The 21,560-nt window shown below is 49.8% G+C and overlaps 1 protein-coding gene across 1 annotated transcript; it reads left to right on the top strand.

Annotated features, from left to right (window-relative positions):
• LOC106983324 (SEC14-like protein 4) lies at window positions 1-15,807 on the top strand. The gene is given in 12 exon segments (XM_053206014.1): window positions 1-177; window positions 2,845-2,920; window positions 8,437-8,480; window positions 8,791-8,850; window positions 8,978-9,166; window positions 10,606-10,698; window positions 11,003-11,066; window positions 12,027-12,108; window positions 12,441-12,549; window positions 12,626-12,765; window positions 12,857-13,026; window positions 14,152-15,807. Coding segments are annotated over 12 exon segments (1,221 nt in total). The 5' UTR covers window positions 1-123; the 3' UTR covers window positions 14,292-15,807.
• Window positions 15,808-21,560: the final 5,753 nt, after the last annotated feature.

Consider the following 21,560-nt stretch of genomic DNA (forward strand, 5'->3'; position numbering starts at 1 on the left):
CTCCCGTCGGGGCGGGACCAACATCTGATCGGCGGGGCAAAACCAGGCGGCGGCGAGGCCAGGCAGCGGGCCGAAGACTCCAGACACACCAGCGCCCCGCGACCCCCTGCACCCACCGGCACCATGAGCGGCCGAGTCGGGGACCTGAGCCCCCAGCAGCAGGAGGCGCTGGCCAGGGTGAGGGGCTTCGAGGGCGGGAAGGCTTCGGGAGGGGGCGAGCTGCCTGATGCTGCCCACCAGGTCTGGAACCCCCATTGTTCCAGAAAAGGGACCCAAGAGAGCGCCCGCCCCCTTCGGGACGCAGTTGCTGAGGCGGCCTTATGCGGGACAGCACACTTGAGCCCTTCCCTGGGCTACCCGCGCGCGGGTATCCGGCTTTGCACTCCTGCCCTCTCCGGACCCCTGGGTTTTGGCCCTTGTCCCCTGGTTGTGGGGGTAGGGTGGTGCTGCCATTCCTCTGGGCAGTCTGGGGCAGACAGACTAGCAGATCTCCTGCCGGAATCGCAACATTTGTTTGGTTTCTTTTTGTGCCTTTCTGGCTCCCCGGGGGTCCAAGGCTTCTTCCTATTGTCAATGTTTTCATTAAACAGGAATGGGCCAGCTTTGGTGACAGTCCTGCAGGCTGCAGCTGAGAGTGGCACCCCATGGGGAAAGAGGAGCATATTCAGGTCTTAGGTGCCACAGCATTAATTTGGTTTGCAGATGGCAAGGCCTAGAAACTGTGACTTCGGGTTAGGGGAGTGAGGGTTACAGGCCTGGTTCACACTTTGGACAGCTTCAGACTTGTGGAAAATAGTTTCTTTTGTGACTCCCACCCTGGGAAGGGTCCGCCAGGGAAGAATGAGGATCCCTGATGAAGGAGGGGAATCCTGGGTGAATTCCTAGCAAAGTAAAGAAGGGTCCCAGGTGAAGAGTGGGGTCCCTGAGTGAATTGCCAGGTCAAGGAGGAGGTGCCAGGAGCTGAGGGTCCTGAGCTGAAGGAGGTGTCCCCAGGTGAAGGAGGAGGGGGAGTCCCCTGGTTAGCCCTCTCCCTCCCCACTGGCAATGACCTCAAGGAAGCCCCAGCCACTAGGCTCATGGGAAGGGCTGGACACCTGGAGTTTGGGGGTGAATTATGATGGTGATGCTTGTGGGTCAAAGAGCTTTAAGTAATGTAAAACGAGTTTATTCTTATTTTTTCCATTACTTAAAAGAAATGAGTGGTAGTTGTTTTAAAATTTAGGGAAAAGGGAAAAGTAGGATAAAGAAGAAGTCACCCATGGTCCCAGAGGTCTAGACAACCATGCCTAGGAGCGTTTCCTTCCAGCTTTTTCTGAAGCCTGGTTTTTACCACCTTTGGTCGCACTGCCAGAGGCTACTTTCTCCCTATGGCATCTTTGTTAAGATAGTGTTTTCTTCAAGTTACTCGAGACCCTCTCCAGCACCTGCTTAGTGGCTTTCTCTATTACTTGATGTGCTTTCCAAAGATGGAGTGGCGTTGGGATTGGAAACTGTGGAGTCCTCCTAGCCTTATAGCTCCCCCACTCTGTCCCTGGGGAAGACCCTCCACCGCCAGCTTCAGTGTCCTCATCCACAAAGCAGGGATGTGACATTTGCTCCTCCTGCCCTAGGGCAGGCACATCCTGAGTTTCAAAGGAGGGACTCTGGTAATCTGGAAGGGCGGAGGGGTGCAGAGTTACTGTTTCTCCGTTATTGTTACTGCCTTCGCTCCCACTAAAAAACCTCCTCGAAGCCCAGAGGTTGCAGTTGATCAATGTGCAAGAATCTCCATTCCAGGAGCCTGGGGGTGGACTGGGGGTGATGATACCACGTGCTGTCATTCATGTGACTTGTTACACTGGAGATGTTTAATCCTATTATTCGCTTTTAATTATGTGAGCAATACACGAATACATTCTTATTTGAAACATCATCCATGAAGCTAAAGGAGGTTTGGTGGATGGCTGTCCAGCTAGCTTCCTGTGGCGTTGCTAGCATTGACTTCTAATCCCAAATTCCCATGCACGGGTCCCCCTGCAAACCCACTCCTCCAGGACTTGCCTTCAGCTCCCTTAGTCCCCATGGAAGTGAGGTCTCTTCTCCGTCCCAGACCTGAGCCTCAGTCCCGTGCCCAAACTTTCAGTGGCTTCCACAAACTTTGTCGGTAGGAAGAAGCTCTGGCAGCAGGTCAGCCCCCCTCTTTCTCCAGCCTCCATGGCGCCTGATGAGGCATCCCTGGCTTCTATTTCAGTTCCTCCCTGCTGACCTTTGCCTGGGGTTGTTTCCACAAAGACTCCACTGTCCAGAGCTCTGGGCAGCCCAAGTTTGCTGAGTGCCCACATTTTTTTGGCACCTGTTGCAAGCCAGGACTGACACTAAGTGCTTTACCTGTGCACACTCCTTTGATTAGCACAAGTTTATCTTTATCTCCACTTCACAGATGAGGAAATTGAGGCTCGGAGTGGTTAAGTAACTTGCTTCCAAATTTAGACCCTCGAGATACGGTATATTGAGGGCAAGGTTCCTACGATGTTCTGGTTTGCTCACATCAACTTCTCCAGGGATCTTTCTGAAAATAGGGATGGCAGGGCTCTACCTCAGACCTCTAGAATGAGGATCTTGGGGAGGTGTAGAACCTTCAAAGTTTGAGAAGGACCCAACTCTTCCCGCCATGGTGGGCTGAGGGGTGCCCCATTTTCAGGTGGCAAAAAGGTCCAGGCAGCTGCTGCTAGTTGTGCAGGGTCCCCCACCCTGCAGGGTCCCTGGACAGTACTGACTGGCAGACTGAGTTTGGGAAGGGGCAGGGATGGGGTGGGGAGCACAGGGGTCATGGGAGCCCCTTTGACCATTGTATCTCCCCCTCAGTTCCAGGACAACCTCCAGGACCTGCTGCCCACCCTGCCCAATGCTGACGAATACTTCCTCCTGCGCTGGCTCCGAGGTGAGGCTGGCAGCGTCAGGGGGCAGAGAGGGAGAGAGGGCAGAAGGGTTTCAGGAAAGTGGGTGGGGCTTTGGGAGACAGTGGAGAACGTAGGCCCTGGAATCAGCCTGCTTTGGACTGGAGTCTGAGCTCCCCTCCAAATCAGCATGGCATAAAAAACCCATTGAGCCTCAGTTTCTTCATCTGTAAAGTGGGGATGGGGCTACCTCCCCGAGGGTTGTTGTCAGTGTCAAATGCCAGGCACTGGGTGGGCATATGGTCCAGGTGAGGTTAGAGTTCACACCTGGAACTTCTCAGGATGACTGGCCTGGCCAGGCCTTTGAGTCTGATAACCCTGAATATACTCTGCATGACTTGCCTTTGGGTCTGTCTCCAGTTCCTTGAAGACAGGGCTGTGTCATCCCCCTGGGGAACCTGGAAACTGAGCAGGTGCCCGGCAAACACTTCAGGAAGTCGATGCAGTTAAAAGTAAAGAAGCAGTTTCTTCTAGGAATTGCCACAGTGGTGTAAAATTAGAATAACAGAAACCTTAGGGAAAAATTCGTTTCAACTCAACACACCCCATGGGATGGATTTTGAACTTGAAATGGGAGAGAATTCAGAAGCTGGGCTGGAAAGTGCACACACAGTGTGGTGATAATAACCAGCCTTGGACTCAGGCACACATGCTATTGAATCCCAGCTCTGCCCCTTGCTAGCAGTGTGCCTATGGCAATTACCCACTGTGTCTCAGCCTTACTTTTCTCTTCTGGGTAATGGGTGTAAAACTGCTTCCCACCTTCAAGACGCTGTGAGTCAGATATGAGGTCAGGGGCGTGCACAGCACCTGCACAGAGGAAACCCTCCCTCCCTCCTGTTCTGTTCTGTTTGGTTACTTTTTAAAATTACCATTTTCTACAAACTTTATTTTTTAGGTTGGTTTGGATTTACAGGAGTGTTGCGAAGATAGTACAGGAAGCCCCCATATACGCTGCACCCAGTTTCCCCTATCAACATTTTTCATTCCTATGGTTCATTTGTTACAATTAATGAGCCAATATTTTTTTTTAATGTTTTTATTTTATTTTTGAGAAAGAGACAGAGTGTGAGCAGGGGAGGGGCAGAGAGAGAGGGAGACACAGAATCTGAAGCAGGCTCCAGGCTCTGAGCTGTCAGCCCAGAGCCTGACGTGGGGCTTGAACCCATGGGCTGTGAGATCGTGACCTGAGCTGACATCGGACACTTAACTGACTGAGCCACCCAGGTGCCCCTTAATGAACCAATATCGATACGTGACTATTAACTAAAATCTCTACTTTATTTAGATTTCCTGAGTTTTTCTGTTCCAGGATCCCATCTAGGATGCCACATTAAACTTGTTAGGCACTCTCGGCTGTGGCAATTTCTATTCTGTTTTTGACAAGTTATGTCCATGTCATTCTCTTGGGCTAAAGAAGGAGTGAGGACAGTAGATTCCTTTTTTTTAAGTAAAAAAAAAAAAAACACCTCATTGAGAATCTCTGGGATGGTAGTTATCGCCTCCCGACCTACAGGGAGGAACCAACACTGTAGGAAATCGCTCAGAAATCACACAATCCCAACATCTCTGGCTAACACAGGAAGGAGCAAAATCATTTCTCTGAAAATTGGTCAGGCTTTGTTCATCCAAGAAGGGTTGGGAGGACAGATGTAAAAGGGACCATCACATGATACTGGGGGTGAGATGGGGGTATGTTGGACCCCAAGCTAGCTTCTCAAAAACCAGGGGAGAAATAGATCCACTTCTTCTCTGGGGGTGGAGTTCCTGGTCACCAAGGGAGTTTCTTACCCTTGATGAGGCTGTCGCTGCCCCAGGGAAAACTTTCATTCTGTAGGTTCAAGACAAGGTTGTCAGCAGTGAGATAGATTATGGTTCTGTGATGTGGCAATCGTCTTGGAGATGTTCTGGGCTGCCTGGATCTTGTGAAGTTTGATATAGCAGGGTTCTTGCTCAGGGCTTCTCCAAGGTGAGCAGGGTGGGGTTAAGGGTTCACACAAGGCCGGGTCTCAACGCCTGACCCCATCCTTACTCCTCTAGCCCTTCTCTGGGCTGTCAGATCCAAGTGGTGCTCAGATGGCTCGTGCCTAGTCCCACCTTGGCCCCCAGACAGTAGATTTCTTGAAGCCCCTTGATACAGCATCAGACCTCTCTCCTCCTTTGGAGTCTTTCTGGGGTTAAAAACCAACTTTTCAGGTAGCTGGTGTGTCCTTGAGAAAGGAGTGAAGTCACAGACCCTGTAGGCTGCTGGGTCACGGGAAAGGAAAACGACCTAAGGAAAAGCACACCTAAGGACACCAGGTGTCCTGATGCCTCCCATTGTCTGTTGTGGCAGACCTGCTGATGTGGCCCTGTCCCCTTCAACTTCACCTCTGTAGCCACTTCCTGCCTCACTAGCTCAAGACCCAGGCAACAGGGAGAGTGATCACTGGGGCTGAACTTGGAACCTTCCCCCTCAGTCCAGACAGAGAACCCTCTCTCTGAAGTCACTTCCCTTTGTTTTCTTTATCTCCATTCCATGACTGTGTCCATCTCTCCCACTCAGATGCCAGCCCCATGAGGGCAGGGACTGTGCCTGCCACATACCTCCAGCTTGACACATAGTAGGTGCTACTAAAAAAGTTGTGAGGGTCCATCAACAGCACCCAAACCACTTTCTATAGAACAAGAAAACACCCTGGTTCTCAGTAAAAAAATCTATAGACACCACAGAGATTTTTTAAAAAGCTAATAAATATTAAAGGGGCACCTGGGTGGCTCAGTTGGTTAAATGTCCGACTTCGGCTCAGGTCATGATCTCGCAGTTCGTGAGTTCGAACCCTGCATTGGACTCTGTGCTGACAACTCAGAGCCTGGAGCCTGCTTTGGATTCTGTGTCTCCCTCTCTCTCTGCCCCTCCCCCACTCATGCTCGCTCGCTCTCTCTCTCTCTCTCTCTGAAAAATAAATAAACGTTAAAAAAAGTTTAAAAATAAAAAAGTAAAAAAAAGTAAAAAGCCAATAAATATTAAAGACACATAAGTGGTACTAAAAAGCTTTCCTCCTTCCAAAACTCAGACCCCAGTGGCTTTACAGGTGAATTTTTCCAAAGTTTTAAGACTAGCTAATACCTACTTTTATAAATTGTTTGAGTTGCTTTAAAATATATAAAAAATTGAAAGTTGGGACACATGGGTGGCTCAGTCAGTTAAGCCTCCAACTCTTAATTTTGGCTCAGGTCATGATCTCACAGTTGTGAGATCAAGCCCTGCATGGGGCTCTATGCTGGGTGGTGGAGTCTGCTTAAGATTCTCTCCTTTCTCTCTCTCTCTCTCTCTCTCTCTCTCCTTCTGTTCCTCCCCTGCTCACGTGCACTATCTCTCTCTCTCAAAAAAAAAAAAAAAAAAGTGAAAGTTACTTTATGAGGCTTGAGTAAGTTTGATTCCAAAATGAGATCAGGACAATAAAAGACAATTCTAGGCTTGTTTCACTTATTAATGTAGATGTAAGGAAATCTAAGTAAAACATTACATAATAGAATCCGATAGGGTATTAAAATTACACAGCATGGTGAAGGGGAGTTTATCTTAGGTATGCAGGAAGAATTCAACTTTAGGAAATCTATCAGTGTCATTGCACACATTAATAGAATTAAAAATGAGAATGATGTGGCTATCTTAATGCAGGAAAAACATTTGAAAAGGTTCAAATCCTATTTATAATATAAAAACAAAATAAAAGTCTTACCAAACTAGAAATAGAAGGGAATTTCCTTGGCTTGGCTTGGTAATGCTTATGTAGCAAAACTCTTACAATACATGCTATGCTTAAGTAGAAGGTTTAGATTCGTTTTCTTTAAAATCAGGAACTAGGAGGCACACCTGGGTGGCTCAGTCGGTTTGGCATCCAGCTTCAGCTCAGGTCATGATCTCATGGTTTGTGGGTTTAAGCCTCACATTGGGTTCACTACTATCAGCACGAGTCCACTTCGGATCCTCTGTCCATTCTCTCTTTGCCCCTCCCATTCTCGTGCTCTCTCTCTCAAAAATAAATAAAACATTTAAAAATAGATAGATAGATAAATAAAACCAGGAACAAGGAAAGGATGTCAAACAACATTACAGTTTAAATAGAACTAGACCCTTGCCAATGTTATAAGGAAAGAAAAAAAGTAATCAGTGGTGTAAAGACTATAAGGGAGGAGTTAAATTTCTTTTCTAAATTTAGAAATTTTGTTTTTAAAATAAAGCATCACATTTTCTTAAAAAAATTTTTTTAACGTTTATTTATTTTTTGGGGGGACAGAGAGAGACAGAGCATGAACGGGGGAGGGGCAGAGAGAGAGGGAGACACAGAATCGGAAACAGGCTCCAGGCTCTGAGCCATCCGTCCAAAGCCTGACGCGGGGCTCGAACTCACGGACCGCGAGATCGTGACCTGGCTGAAGTCGGCCGCTTAACCGACTGCGCCACCCAGGCGCCCCAAGCATCACATTTTCAATTAAAAGGAATTTATTTCTTCACAAGAAGTAGTCACAACAATAGTTTCTATTTACTAAGAAGTTACTGGGAGCCAGGTAATGTGCCAAGCACTTTACATGTTTTATCTCATGTCATCCTTTGAATACCTGAAAAAGATACTATTCCTATTTAGCAGATTAAAAAACTAAGAGTCAGAGAAGGTAAGTGAGTTGCTCAATGTTGCACAGCAAATAAAAGGACAAAACTAGAATTCAGACCCAAGTCTGTCTGACTCCAAAGTCCATGCTCCTCACTAGCCTTAACACTGAGGAGGTCTGTGCTCCCATGGGGACGTAAAATATTACAGGTTAGATCAGCCTCTGGAATGAACAGTTTAAAAAGTCCGGGATACTGAAATCAAGGGCCTCCAACATCTTCTACAGGATTAAAGATCCTTGCTTTTATTTATTTATTTCATGTTTTATTTATTTTTGAGAGAGACAGAGACAGAATGCGAATGGGTTATGGGCAGAGAGAGAGGGAGACACAGAAGCAGAAGCAGGCTCCAGGCTCCGAGCTGTCAGCACAGAGCCCGACGTGGGGCTCGAACTCACGAGCTGTGAGATGACCTGAGCTGAAGTCGGACGCTCAACGGACTGAGCCACCCAGGCGCCCCAAAGATCCTTGCTTTTAAAAATAATGTCTAGGGGGCTCCTGGGTGGCTCAGTCCGTTGAGCGTCCAACTTTGGCTTAAGTCATGATCTCACAGCTCGTGAGTTCAAGCCCCGCGTCGGGCTCTGTGCTGACAGCTCGGAACCTGAAGCCTGCTTCGGATTCTGTGTCTCCCTTCTCTCTGCCCCTAACCCATTCGCATTCTGTTTCTATCTCTCTCAAAAATAAATAAATATTAAAAAAAAATTAAAAATAATGTGTAGACCCCCCAGTGTATTCTCGGGATGTCATGAAAGGCTCAGGCACCCCCGCTATTTCCTCATGAGTTTTCAGGAAACTGTGAGTTCTAGTCCGGCCTCAAGCCTCCTCTTACCTTGGCTCTTCTTGCAGCTCGGAACTTTGACCTGCAGAAATCTGAGGACATGCTCCGGAAGGTGAGGCCCCATACTCATGAGTGTCCTGCCTCCCACACACTGTACCCCAGGGATCATCGACAAAGGGTGGGGACTCTTGTCCTGTCCTGTTCTCGTGTTTCCTCCCTTCCTCCTTGGATCCCTTTATGCATCAGACCCGGGTCTCCCACAGCCCTCCTCCTGGCATTGCCATTCCCGGTTCTGTGACTAGAGCCTGGGGATGCTCTTGCAGGGTCTTGGGGCTGTAGGCAGAGGGACTTGGCCTGATGCCCTCAGGTGCCCTCAAGACCTTTGTAGCAGGCAGTCCTCAGGTCCTGCAATTTCTCTGCAGCACATAGAATTCCGGAAGCAACAGGACCTGGACAACATCCTCACATGGCAGCCCCCAGAGGTGAGCCCCATGCAGCACCCCCAAGACAGGCAGATGTCCCTCAGACCTCCTCACATCCAGCCATCTGATGGAGCAGGGACATGGCCTGGTAGACTGGTTTGAGTTAAGATCTCACCCCCGTGCCCAGGTGATCCAGCTGTACGACTCTGGTGGTCTGAGCGGCTATGACCCTGAAGGCTGCCCCGTGTGGTTCGACATCACTGGGACCCTTGACCCCAAGGGTCTTCTCCTGTCAGCCTCCAAGGAAGAGCTGATCCGGAAGCGCATCAAGATCTGTGAGCTGCTTTTGCGGGAGTGTGAGCTGCAGAGTCAAAAGGTAAGTGACTGGGTCTAGGATGGGAAGCATATGGTGGACCCGATCTGTCTAAAGGGTGGCACCAGGACCAGGTAGGAAGGACACCCTGTCTCTGCTTTTCCCCAGGCCTGAGCACTCTGGGCCTTCGGGGAACGTGGCTTCTCCCAAAGTTACCCATCCATGAGCATCTAACATGTGCGTGGCACTCTCTGCTGGCAGGTGCCAAGGAACACCAAAGCCCTTTCCCCTCTGACCTTGGGTGAGAGGTTGACCTTGGGTGCAGTGAATGCTCTAGTTCTCTTCCCTGGGAACTCTAGAACAGTGGATGGTCAGCTTTGCCTATGGAAAAGATGTTCCCAGTTGTAAACTGCATAACTATAACACCTGACGGGGGAGACATTGCTTTGGGTATCCCCAAGAACAGTGACCCTTGAAACTTGGTGCATCCTTTGTGGATCCCTAGAAGCTAATATGGAATTACTACAGAAAAAAATATTGAGTTCTGTGGGGCATTGGGATTCCAAGCCAAGAAGGACCCACACCCACCTGTGCAGATCTTCTCTTTGCCCTGGCTCTGTGTTTCCCGGTTCATACCCTTCAGAATGAATCCAATGCCGAGCATGATCTGTTGGCCTTGAGTCTAAGTGTCTACATGAGCCTAAGAAGAACACTGGCAGGGAGCTGTGATGTCACTGTGGGATGAGTTGCCTAATGACGAGGACCGGGCGTGCATCCCCAGTGTCTGTCATGGTGTCAGACACAAAGTAGGCCCTCTGCACAAAGATGTGTGGCAAGCCTAAGAAAATTGCAAAGCACCCTATTCAGTGCCTAGTTTGAACAGATGTGTGTCTTTCGAGCAACGTGGCTGACCTTATGGGGTCACAACAGTATCTTCTACTTCATGGACGTTTCCAGTTGGAGCTGATAATTGTGGTGATGATGATACTAGTAATAACATCTGCTGATATTTACCAGGGACCAGCGTGTGTCAGGCACGGGGCTCTTTGTGAGTTATCTCACTGAATCTTCACAGAAATTCCGTCAGAACCTGGAACTATCCCCCCTTCACAGAGGAAAAAAACAAGGCTCAGAGCGCTTAAAAACCCACCCAAGGCCACACAGCCTGCCAGCAGTGTAGCTCTGGTTTGACACACCATGGGACTGCAGACACTGTGCTATTGTACGTGAAGATGCCCAACGAGCGATGAGTGATATCTTTAATTCTACAGTTAACTAATTCCAGGCAATCGTGTTGAGCAAACAGTGGGATAAAGGAGACTGTGCCAGTGCTCAGATGCAGTATCTTCTTAGATCCTGGGTGGGCTCTGTTTAGAAAACGCTGTGGGCAATTGGGGTTGAGGGTAGCTGGAGGGTGGGAGCAGTGAGTTCCAGGTCTCCCTGACCAGGACCTCCTGGCTGGAGTTATTGTCTGACCTATGTATCTGTGCTGTCCCATGTAGCTGGGCAGGAAGATCGAGATGGTACTGATGGTGTTTGACTTGGAGGGGTTCGGCCTGAAACACCTGTGGAAGTCAGCTGTAGAGATCTACCAGCAGATAGGTAGGCAGCTGGCTCGAGGCTAACGGGGAGCCACTCTCCACACCAGCTTCCCATCCATGGAGGAGGAATTGGCCCCCCAGAGGCCCCCAGAGCAGCCAGAGAAGCTGGCCTGGGGTTTCCCCCTCCAAGAAGAAAGAGGAGCACGAACATCACAGAGAACGAAGTACATCTCATGGGGGAAGTGGATGGCCGGGGGCGTGGGGGTTGGCATGGGCTCTGGTCTCAGCAGGATTAGAAGCCACCAAGTCCAGGCATAGAGTGTGTTGGAGTGTGACCTTGACAAGACTTTTCTTGCCACAGTTTTTTGCCATCCTGGAAGCAAATTATCCTGAGACGCTGAAGAATTTAATTGTCATTCGAGGTGAGCCCATAATGGGAATGACTCTTTGGGGAAGGGGGAAGGGGAATAGGGGGGAACAGTGGACAAATCACCCAGTACAGGACTTCTCAAGCCATGCTTTGAGAAGGTCAGGTTTTTGTTTTTTGTTTTTTCAGTCAGCCTTTCACAGACCGATACTTTTGGAGTATACAAACTCATGCTCTGGTGCGTGGCAGCAAATATCAAATAAGTTCTGTTTCTAAACGTACACCCTTATTTTCTTTACCTCTCTGGGTGTGGATTGGTGGCAACAGACAGTTCGTGGATCACACTGGTTGACAGACGTGCGCTGAGTGGGCGTGTTCCCTGTCTGTGATGGTTGTAGAGTGAGGGGGCCACCATGTGTGTCCTGGGGTCAGATGATCTGCTTTCCAATCTAGCTAGCTCTGTGATTTTGATCAAGTCTACTTAACCTTACTGAGCCTCAGTTTTCCCAACCCGTAAAATAGGGGTGCAGTGGCACCTCCCTATAGGGCAGCTGTGAGTTTAAATGAGACACTTTATGGAGGAGTCACACAGAGTCTGGCCCATAGAAAGCACCCAGTAAGTATAAGTAATTCAAGTGGGACGTGAGGTCTAACGCAGATGCCACATCAACTTGTACCCCAGAGAATTCCAAGACAACTTGGGAAAACTGTGAGTGTGGAAAAAAAAAGAGTCACCATTGGGAAATCCACATTATTGGCACCCTCCAACTGGGTAGGGGAGGTACCCATTTATTGAGAGCCAGACACTATGCCAAGTGTTATGCATACATTGGTTAAATTTCTCCATTTTCTAGTTAATAGCACTAAGACTCAGAGAGGGTGAGTAACTAGCTGAAGGTCACACAGCAGGAAATAGCAGAATCTAGATCTATCCAACCCCTGTCCATGCCCTTGGCCATGACTATACCTCCAAGTTCTCTAGCCCAGCTTCCCAAAGGAGCTTCATGTGTTTCAGCCCCCAAGCTCTTCCCTGTGGCCTTCAACTTGGTCAAGATGTTCATGAGTGAGGAAACACAAAGGAAGATAGTGATTCTGGGAGTTGAGTGACCTGGTGTCCTGGCTATACCTGTCTCCGCATCTACCAGAGAAGCAGAGGTCAATGTGAAAGGCCCCATTTCTCCCTGGCTCATCCTCTTTACTCAGGTACTGACTTTGGCCTGACCCCTGCTGGCCTTTGCACACTCAGGTGATATTTCAGCCCGAGACCCCAGCCTGAGTGGCCATATAAAGCATTTGGGTGTTCTCTGCAGTAGGTGCATAGGGGAGCAAGCCAAGGTCACATCAGGTTTCCTCCCTGGACTTGGCTCCTCTCCCTTCTGTTGAGCATCCCTGATTTCCCCACAGCTCCCCACCACCACCTTACTCCTACAGGCAACTGGAAGCAGGAGCTGCCAAAGTTCATCAGCCCTGAGCAGCTGCCCATGGAGTTTGGGGGGACCATGACTGATCCTGATGGCAACCCCAAGTGCCTGACCAAGGTACCGGGTGCCCAGAGGGTGAGAAGGGAGGGCTGATGGCTGGGGTCAGTGCTCACTCAGCAGCCCTCACCCACAGATCAACTATGGGGGTGAGGTGCCCAAGAGCTACTACCTGCGCAACCAGGTGAGGATGTAGTATGAGAACAAGATGACGGTGGCCCGAGGCTCCTTCGTGCAGGTGGAGAACGAAATCCTGTTCCCGGGCTGTGTGCTCAGGTAGGGATGGCGGCCACTCCACACCTGGGCCCAGCTGGGAGCGGCCCGGAGCCCCAGCGGGTGGTCATTAGTAGGGCCCTGTCCCCTGCAGGTGGCAGTTCGCATCTCATGGGGCCGACATCGGCTTCGGGGTTTTCCTGAAGACCAAGACGTGTGAGCGGAAGCGGGCGGGGGAGATGGTGGAGGTGCTCCCCATCCGGCGCTACAAAGCCCACCTGGTACCTGAGGATGGGAACCTCGCCTGCCTCAAGCCCGGCGTCTGTAAGAGCTGTAGGATTCATTGGAATCTGTTTTCCTCCTTCTGGCAGAGAAATGAGCTGATATCTCTTGCCAGGCTGTCCTGTTTGCCCTCTATTTCTGGCTCTCGGGGAGGGTGTCGGGGTTTGTGTGAGCTCCTAGATCCCGTGGTTGCCCGGGGAATTGGCTTCAGGGTGTTGGATCTGGTGAGTGGCCCCTGGATGTGGGTACAAAGGCAGAGATGCATTTTGGAAAGTGGGATGCATAGCCCAGAACCATAAACTCAACTCCCGGGAAGCCCTTACACAGCACTCAACAAGCTAAGAGACAGATAAGTAAACAGCCGTGCGCTTAGCTTCCGGGGTCCCAGCCTGCCCAGGAGCATAAGCAGACCCACTGTGGGAGTCCCAAAGAGATGATTCTTCCATGTGCTTATCCTTCATTCTCAGGCCACCCAGGCCAGATGAACATTCCCCAGGAACCGTGCTGACCTCCCGCCTCAATCAGCAACAGAGCTAGGAGAAGGGGAACCCAAGGTTGAGGAGCACAGGTTTTACTAATGCTTTGGTTTAATACATACCTAGTTCACCTTTGTGGAAAGGGAGAATTAGAAGGGTGGAGCCCAAGAAATCTGGATGACTTACCACCTCCCAGAGTTCACTTTGCATCTTGGCGTTGAAGGGAATGCCTTCTTTGAAAGGCGAGACGGAAAAGTGGCTTATGGAGCTCAGCCCCCTCCTCTGGCGAGAGCAGGGCTCCTCTCTGGGTTGGAGCATCAGGATAAGGGAATCCTAGTCCCTCCCTTCCCTAGCTCGGCACTCATTAGATAGTTCCATCAACCTCTGTAGGCCTCAGCTTCCCCATCCTTAAAATGGGGGTGATAGTACCTTCTGTGGGGCTGCTTCGAGGATTCAGACAGCTGTGAGTGCAGATGTGATGCCTGGTGCATAGAAGGGGTTGGTGCGTGCCGGTTGGTTATTATTATTCCGTTAGTTAGCACAAGGAGATGGTCCTGAGCAGTGGGCTGGGGGCTGGGGGCTGGGTCGTGGCTCACCCTCCAACACCCACAGCCCTGGGCCCATTCTCAAGGGCATCAGGCGCGCAGATGAGTTGGGTTTACTTCACCTGACGACTTCTCCGTCCTTGCAGACGTACTGCGCTTCGACAACACCTACAGCCTGATACACACCAAGAAGGTCAGCTACACTGTGGAGGTGCTGCTCCCAGACAAGACCTCTGAAGAGAAGATTCAGGGTCTTGAGGCAAGGAGACCGTCCCCAGCGCAATGAAGACCCCTGATACCTCTCAGTCCCTGTGCTCTTCAACCCCTTAGTACCCCCTCCCTGTCCCTTTCCCTCCTGAGCAGCGTGGTGTTTGGAGGAGCCACCCCCCTCCCCACATCACCATCTCGGCTCTTCGTGGGCTCACTTGGCATGGTGGCAGAGCAGGAAGGGGACATCCAGCTCATAGGCCACCTTGAGGATTCAGACAGGCACCTGATCTCCTGTTTGCAGAGACTGAGAATGGGGACGCTGAGGATGAACCAGGAGCCACTGAGGGAGGGTCCTGCCCACAGAAGCTGCCCTTATGTCACTCCTGATGAGGTCCACCGTCTCAGGACTCACCCACACCTAGTGACCCGGCTTGGGGGCGTGTGCATGAGTCCCAGGCCAGGCAGCGAGCACAGCGTCAAGTCTGAAGAGCAGGGAAGCCCCCATCTCTGCATGTGGGGGCTCGACACCGATAGACAAGGCCAGCTGGAGGCAGCTGGGTGGAGGGATGGGACCAGCCGGGTGGTGGAGCTGAGGGTCTTGGTTCTGGCAGGGCACCAAAGCCTCTTCAGAGTCTCCTTACTGGCTTTGGAGGGAAGATCAGAAATGGAGCATGAGGCCCAGCGGGGATAACCATCAGGAAAAGCCACGCTCAGCCACACAGAGCTAAATGGGTGAAGACTGAGTCTCTCGGAATTCTCAGTGACCCCCGCCTCCTCCTCACCTGCTGTGATCCAGCTGACATTCAGCTTGGGTTCTTTCTGGCTCTGAGTAAGGACCAGGATGGTAGCAGAGCTGGAGTGAGGTGGAACATGCTGGAATAAGGTAGAACGCACCTGGGTGGGGCTGCCATCCCAGGGTGCTCATCCCAGACTTGATTTACTTCTTGGAGAAACATCAAGCTTTTCCTCCGTCTTTGTGTGTCACTAGAGGGACAGCTAGTGTCTGCCAGCTCCCCACCAACCCACCCCAAATGCGACTCCGTAGCTGGCCAGTGATGGCTTCCATTTCCTAAAGGCTGGCTCTCCTGGTGCCCCACGCCCACAGTCAGGACTGCAGTCCGCTCTTCTGGACAAACCGCACCCAGCAGAGCAGACCTTGCCCGGAATGAGCCAGTGAAGCTGCTGAGTGGTCAGATGTCCCTGTCAAAGGGGATCCTTGCTGCAAAGGATTAACATCCTGGCCATCGAGACCCTTGCCAGAGACCGGAAGCCTCAGCAAACAGCAACATCCAGGTGCTTTGTGAATAAGAACCCGGTTCTAGCCCCCTTCTTGCTCTCAGAGTCTGTGATTTCATTTTCACTATTTAATAGATTTCCTGATTTCCCAGGGCCTGTTCTTCCCAGGTAAGAAAATGATGAGGCTTGTGAAGGTGGGTCTTCAGGTGAGCTCTGTGAGGTCCTTGGGGCCCCAGGCCTGCCCTCTGTGGCAGCCGCATCACCCATGGTTCAGCACATAGTCTGAAAAGGGGGCTCTGCTGCTGTGAAAAGCAAACTAACTAAAGGAAATAAAATACGAAAAGCTGGTGCACTGAGGCATTCCTGGCCCAACAGTGTTTGAGGAGTTTGGCAAGAAAAAAACTTTTGTGCCAGCTCCAAGGAGATAGCCTGGGGCTGTCGGGTGAAAATCACAAGACATCCTTGTGTCCAAGTGCCGCTCCTGCATCCCCGATGCAGGAAGCTTTCCCAACACCCCCACTGCACTGTGTGGCCACCCTCTGTACAGCCTCCCCAGATGCAGAGACACTTGGGTGTTCCAGAGCCATCTTCCCACTGGGCCAGCGGGGGTTGTAAGGTTTCCCCTGACAGGTTTCCCTGGGCCCACCTGTTGTCCTGACTGGGGGCTCACAATGCCTCCCTTCAACCTCACAACCCCGGCCTAAAAACAAGGTGTTCATGGATTTGAACCCTGATCCTTGCTTTTCCAACCACCCACGCTCATTTTCCACCATCAGCACAGCCTCTGGTTTCCTTGTAGGTAGCAGATTGGCTCACACCATGCCCAAGGGTTTAATTTGCACGGGACTGCCTGGGGAGTAGCAAGTCACAGAGGGGTCGGGTGCAGGGAACCAGTGATGAATCTCGGAGCTGGCAGAGTGCACCTCATGTTAAGCAGTGAGTACAGTGGTCACCTTCGGAAGTGAGGACAGGACCTCCTATCTGGCAAGGTGGACAGGGGGCATGTCCTCCACAACTCCATCCCTTACTCAATACCATCACTTCTTTACAGAAAAAAAAAAAAAAAAAAAAAAGAAGTAGCCCAGAGAGGGGCTGGCTCACCTAAAATTTGCTTCTTCCTTCCATTCATTCGTCAATGTTTATTGAGTCTGTCCCCAGTGCCCAGGCACTGCAGGCCCTGGGGACACCGGGGATGCTGGGCTTACCCGACTTTGCGAGCAGGAAGCTTGCCTGTATTGAGGGAGGCCAAAATGACTCTGATGGGCATTCTCAGGTGGGCAGCTTGGTGGGGCAGGAGCCAAATTCTGGGGGAGCATCCAGCAAAAAAAGTCTGATGGGGGATCAGACATGCTTTGCCCGAGGCAGGAACCCCTGAAGGGAGAGCTGAGGGTGTGGGCGAGCCTTCCAGACTGAGGAATGGGGTGAGGGCAACCGTGGGGTGTTTGAAGCCAGAGGAAAGCCAGGAGGGCCCTTGGGTGACGCAGGTAATAGGTCACTGATGTTTGCTATTTCTTGTGAACAACTGAGTACACATTAGGTAGTCGTTAATAAAACCATTTCATAATGGAGGTTACAAAACAGAGACTTATTGTTCGTCAGGAAAGAATGACAAAATCTTGGCAGGAAGCCATGGATCAAAACTCTTGCTCAAAATGAGGTGGTTGGAAATAGGCCTTACCTTTCCAGAGGAATGGGGGCGGGGCCTGTCCTTCCCCAGGGCATATCTCCTAACTGGAGAGCCCCACAGTCTTCCAGGGCAGGCAGGCGGATAAGCAGGGGGGTACCGCTAGGGTTTTTTGAGGGCAGTTGGAAAGGCTCCCTTGCCCCCAAAACTCTACCTCAGTTCAGCTCACGTTCCAAGTCCCCAGGCCAGAAGGGACACCAGTGTGGGACAATCACAGTGGCCCAGAACAAGTCTTCAGCAGGGGTCCAGGCCATGGTCCTCCACAGTTTGTACAGCTCCTTTACATGCATCCCTGAAGCAGACAGGGATTATAGTCAGGAAACGAAGGTTCAGTGAGGGGGAGTGCCTTGGCCAAAGGCTGAGAATCCTGTGGCAGAGTTAGAGCCAGCACCTGGGTTAGCTGCCAGGGGTGACCCGGCCCTGTGTTGCAAGGGAGGAGAGGGCCAATGCAGGCAGGTGTGTTCCTGCCAGGGAGGTCCAGCCTGGGCCAGAGGGCACACAGTGGGGCACAGTGGCACTGACCAGAGCCTGAGGAAGCTGCCTCTTTGTGGGTTGGGATAGTGCCAGCTCCGCTCCATGCCTACCGTGTGCCAGGCCCAAGCTGATGCAGGAAGCATCATCCCCTGTTTACTAATGAGGAGGGGGAGGCCTAGGGCAGGAAGTGATTTGTCATGTCTCACAACATAAAGAGGGGAAGGTAAGACGTGAAGTGGGGTTCAGGGGCTCCTGGCTGGCTCAGTTGGTTAAGCATCTGATTCTTGGTTTCAGCTCAGGTCATGACTTCACAGTTCATGAGTTCAAGCCCTGCATTGGGCTCTGCACTGGCAGTGTGGAGCCTGCTTGGGATTCTTTCTCTCTGTGCCTCCCTCACTCGCACTATCTCTCTCAAAATAAATAAACTCAAAGAAAAAAAGACATGAAATGGTGTTCACCAATCCAGATAGGCCAGGTGCTAACTGAGCACACTGGGTGAGCAGGCTTCACACTTGGTGACCTCAAGAGAGCAGGCTTGAGCTGATGGCATTCAGCTAACATTGGCGATCTCTGCTCTTAGCCACCGGGGGGTAGTGTTGAGCCAACTGTGTCTCTTTCCCTGTGGCAGAAGCAGGAACCAGGCCCCTCAGCATCCCGCTCACGAAGGCTGGTTTTACAGGCGGGGTGAGGCAAAATTCACTGGGCCTGAGCTATTTGTGGGCCCATCTGGAGCAGCAGAAAGAGGTGGTCCCACCTTGGTTCAGATCCTGGTTCTGCCACTTGCCTGGCTTTCTTTCTAAACCCCTGCGGGCTCCATCTTCTATCCCGTGCCTGCCACCTTAGTCAGGGCCTCCATCATCTCTTGCTTGGATTATTAGAAAGGAGTCCATGAGTCTCCCTGTGCCCATTCCTACCACCTCCCATGAGAGTCCACAGGACAGCCAGACAAAATCTTTCTGAAATGAAAATCTGATCATCACTTCCTGTATAGGCCCTTCACTGGCTCCTCATTTCTCCCCCAGGGAAAGTTCAGTTTCATTGGTGGCTTATAAGGCTCTCTGTGACCTGGCTATGACACCCTCATTGCAGTTTCACCCAATGACTTGAATTCTATCAACGACTTGAATTCAATCTATCAGACTGGTTTCTGCGTCCCTGCTTTTGCTCATGCTGTTCCCTCAGTCTAGGACTCCCTTCCCACTCTTGTTCTGTTCACCCTCAAGGTCCTTAGGGCCTTCTTTTCCTATCCAACCCCCCTAGTCTCTAGCAGAGTTAGAGTCTCTTCTGCATGCTCTTGGAGCAACAGGGCCAGTGTTTATCATGCAGTAGAGTCATTATCTGCCTTGTGTCTGTCTCCTATTCCCCACCAGCCACCAGTCCAGGCTATACTCCCCAGATGCTCAATAAAGCCTTGCAAAAACAATAGATAACCATTTACTGAGCACCTATGTAGGCCTGCTGCCCTTGTGCTATCTTGTTTAATCTTCATGGCAGCCTTGTCAAATAAATATAGTCATCTTGGTTATATAGGGGAGGAAAGTAAGTCTCAGAGACAGTTATTTGCTCAGTGATGGCATCAGGACTGGAATTCAGGGGGTGCCTGGGTGGCTCAGTCGGTTAAGCATCGACTTCAGCTCAGGTCATGATCTCACAGTTGTGGGTTCGAGTCTCGTGTTGGGCTCTGTGCTGACAGCTCAGAGCCTGGAGCCTGCTTCAGATTCTACCTATCTCTCCACCCCTCCCCAGTGCACACTCTGTCTCAAAAATAAATAAACATTTAAAAAAATAAAAAAAAAAAAGACTGGAATCTAGGATGTTTGACTCCAGAGCAAGGTGTCTCCCTTGCCCATCCACTCCCAGAAGTTGGGTCATACCAGGAGCATTGCCAAAAAGCGGAGCATAACAGCATGACTCAGCACCAGCAAGAGACCCAACGAGAGGGTTGGACAGCCACACAACAGAGGAGTAGGAACCAGAAAGGAGTGGCTCGGCTAGCTGTGCCTTCGTCCTGGAGTGGATGATAGGCTGGGTGACCAGCCTGACAATAACTATAAAAGCCAACATTATTGGGGCACCTGGCTGGCTCAGCTGGAAGATCATAAAACTCTTGATCTTGGGGTGTAGAGATTACTTTAAAAAGTAAATAAACTTTAAAAAAATAAAATAAAAGCCAGCACTATTGGTCACTTACTGTGAGCCAGGCAGTGGGTGGTTACTGGCTTCTAACCATTTCAGTAGCCCTATAAGAGGGGGATGTTATTTGCCCCAGTTTACAGGTGAGAAAACTGAGACTCAAAATCATACAGAACATTAAAGGTGAAGCCAGGATTCAAACCCAGGCACCCAGGCTATGTTTCAGTACCATCCATTTCTGAACTACTTGGGGATTATTTGCTCAATGTTGGGAGAGGAATTAAGCTGCTTGGGTGGTTTTTTTGTGGTCACCCCCAGACTCAGCCTCCCCCACAGTACTCTTGAACACTCCAGGTTTCCCAAGGGTGATAATAAAAGCAGAGAGCAGTTTGGCATGAAGAACTCAGAACACTCAATACTCTTATGGTGCCCCCAGGTATTGTGAAAAGGGATATGCCAGCTCCTGCTCTGGAAAGTGTATAAGCTACCCTACTTTACAGTCTCCTTCACTATCCACCCCCATGTTACTATCACCATAGCAACCCATTCCTATGATAAGCAGCATATGAGAGAAGGAAGGAAAGAGCTTATGAACTTGACCAGTCCAGTTTTGTCACCAACTCAGAGAGTTCTTTGAGATCTCCTCCAGCAAGAGTTTTGATTCTCCGTGGCTCTTGGCACTCCATGGTGCAGACATCAGAAGCAACCGTACCACCAACATCATCATCACCACTGTTATACTTAATTTTATTCTTTGATCAAGAAAGGAAATTAAACAATGAGGAATATGTACCAGAAAAAAAATTAGAGCTGCCAATTTCAGCCAGGTTGCAGAATACAAGCATAGTATGCAAAAATCAGTTGTATTTCTACACATTGACAAGGAACATTCAAAAAATGAAATTAAGAAAACAATTTCATTTACATCAGCATCAAAAAGTAAAATACTCAAGAATAACCTTAACTAAAGTAGTGCATGATTTGTACACTGAAAACCACAAAATATTGTTGAAGGAAATTAAAGACTACATAAGTGAAAAGACACCTATGTTTATGTTTCAGAAGGCTTAATACTGTGAAGGTGGCAATATTCCCTAAAGTGATCCACAATTTCAGTGCAATCTCTACCAAAATCCCAACTGCTTTTTTTTGCAGAAGTGGACAAGCTGATCCCAAAGTTCATGTGGAAACACAAGGGACTCAGAATAGCCCAAACAATCTTGGAAAAGTAAAATGAAGTTAGGGAGGACTCACACTTCCTGATTTCAAATTTAATACTAAGCTGCTGTAGTCAAAAACAATGTGGTACTGGCATAACGATAGACATACAGACCAATGGAATAGAATTGAGAGTCCAAAAATCCACTCAACTATGGTCAAGTGATTTTCAACAAGTGTACAAAGACCGTTAAATGGGAAAAGAATAATCTCTTCAACAAATAGTGCTGGGACAAGTGTACTACAACATGGATGAACCTTAAAAACATTATGCCAAGTGAAAGAAGCCAGTCTCAAAAGACTCTATGATTCTCTTCATATGAAATATCCGGAACAGGGAAATCTATAGAGATAGAAAGTAGATTTGTAGTTGCCAAAGGCTGGAGTAGGGGAGCAGGGAATGAGAAATGACTGCTAACGGGTACAGGGGTTGTTTTTTTGGGGGGGGTGATGAAAATGTTCTGTAATTAGATAGTGGTGATAGTTGCACAACCTTGTGAATATACTAAAAATCACTGAATTTACACTTCAAGGATAGTGAATTTATGGTATGTGAATTATAACACCACAAGTTTTTAAATTTTTAAAAAATTATTTATT

This window comes from Acinonyx jubatus, chromosome D3, assembly GCF_027475565.1.
Source record: "Acinonyx jubatus isolate Ajub_Pintada_27869175 chromosome D3, VMU_Ajub_asm_v1.0, whole genome shotgun sequence".
Classification (NCBI taxonomy): domain Eukaryota; kingdom Metazoa; phylum Chordata; class Mammalia; order Carnivora; family Felidae; genus Acinonyx; species Acinonyx jubatus.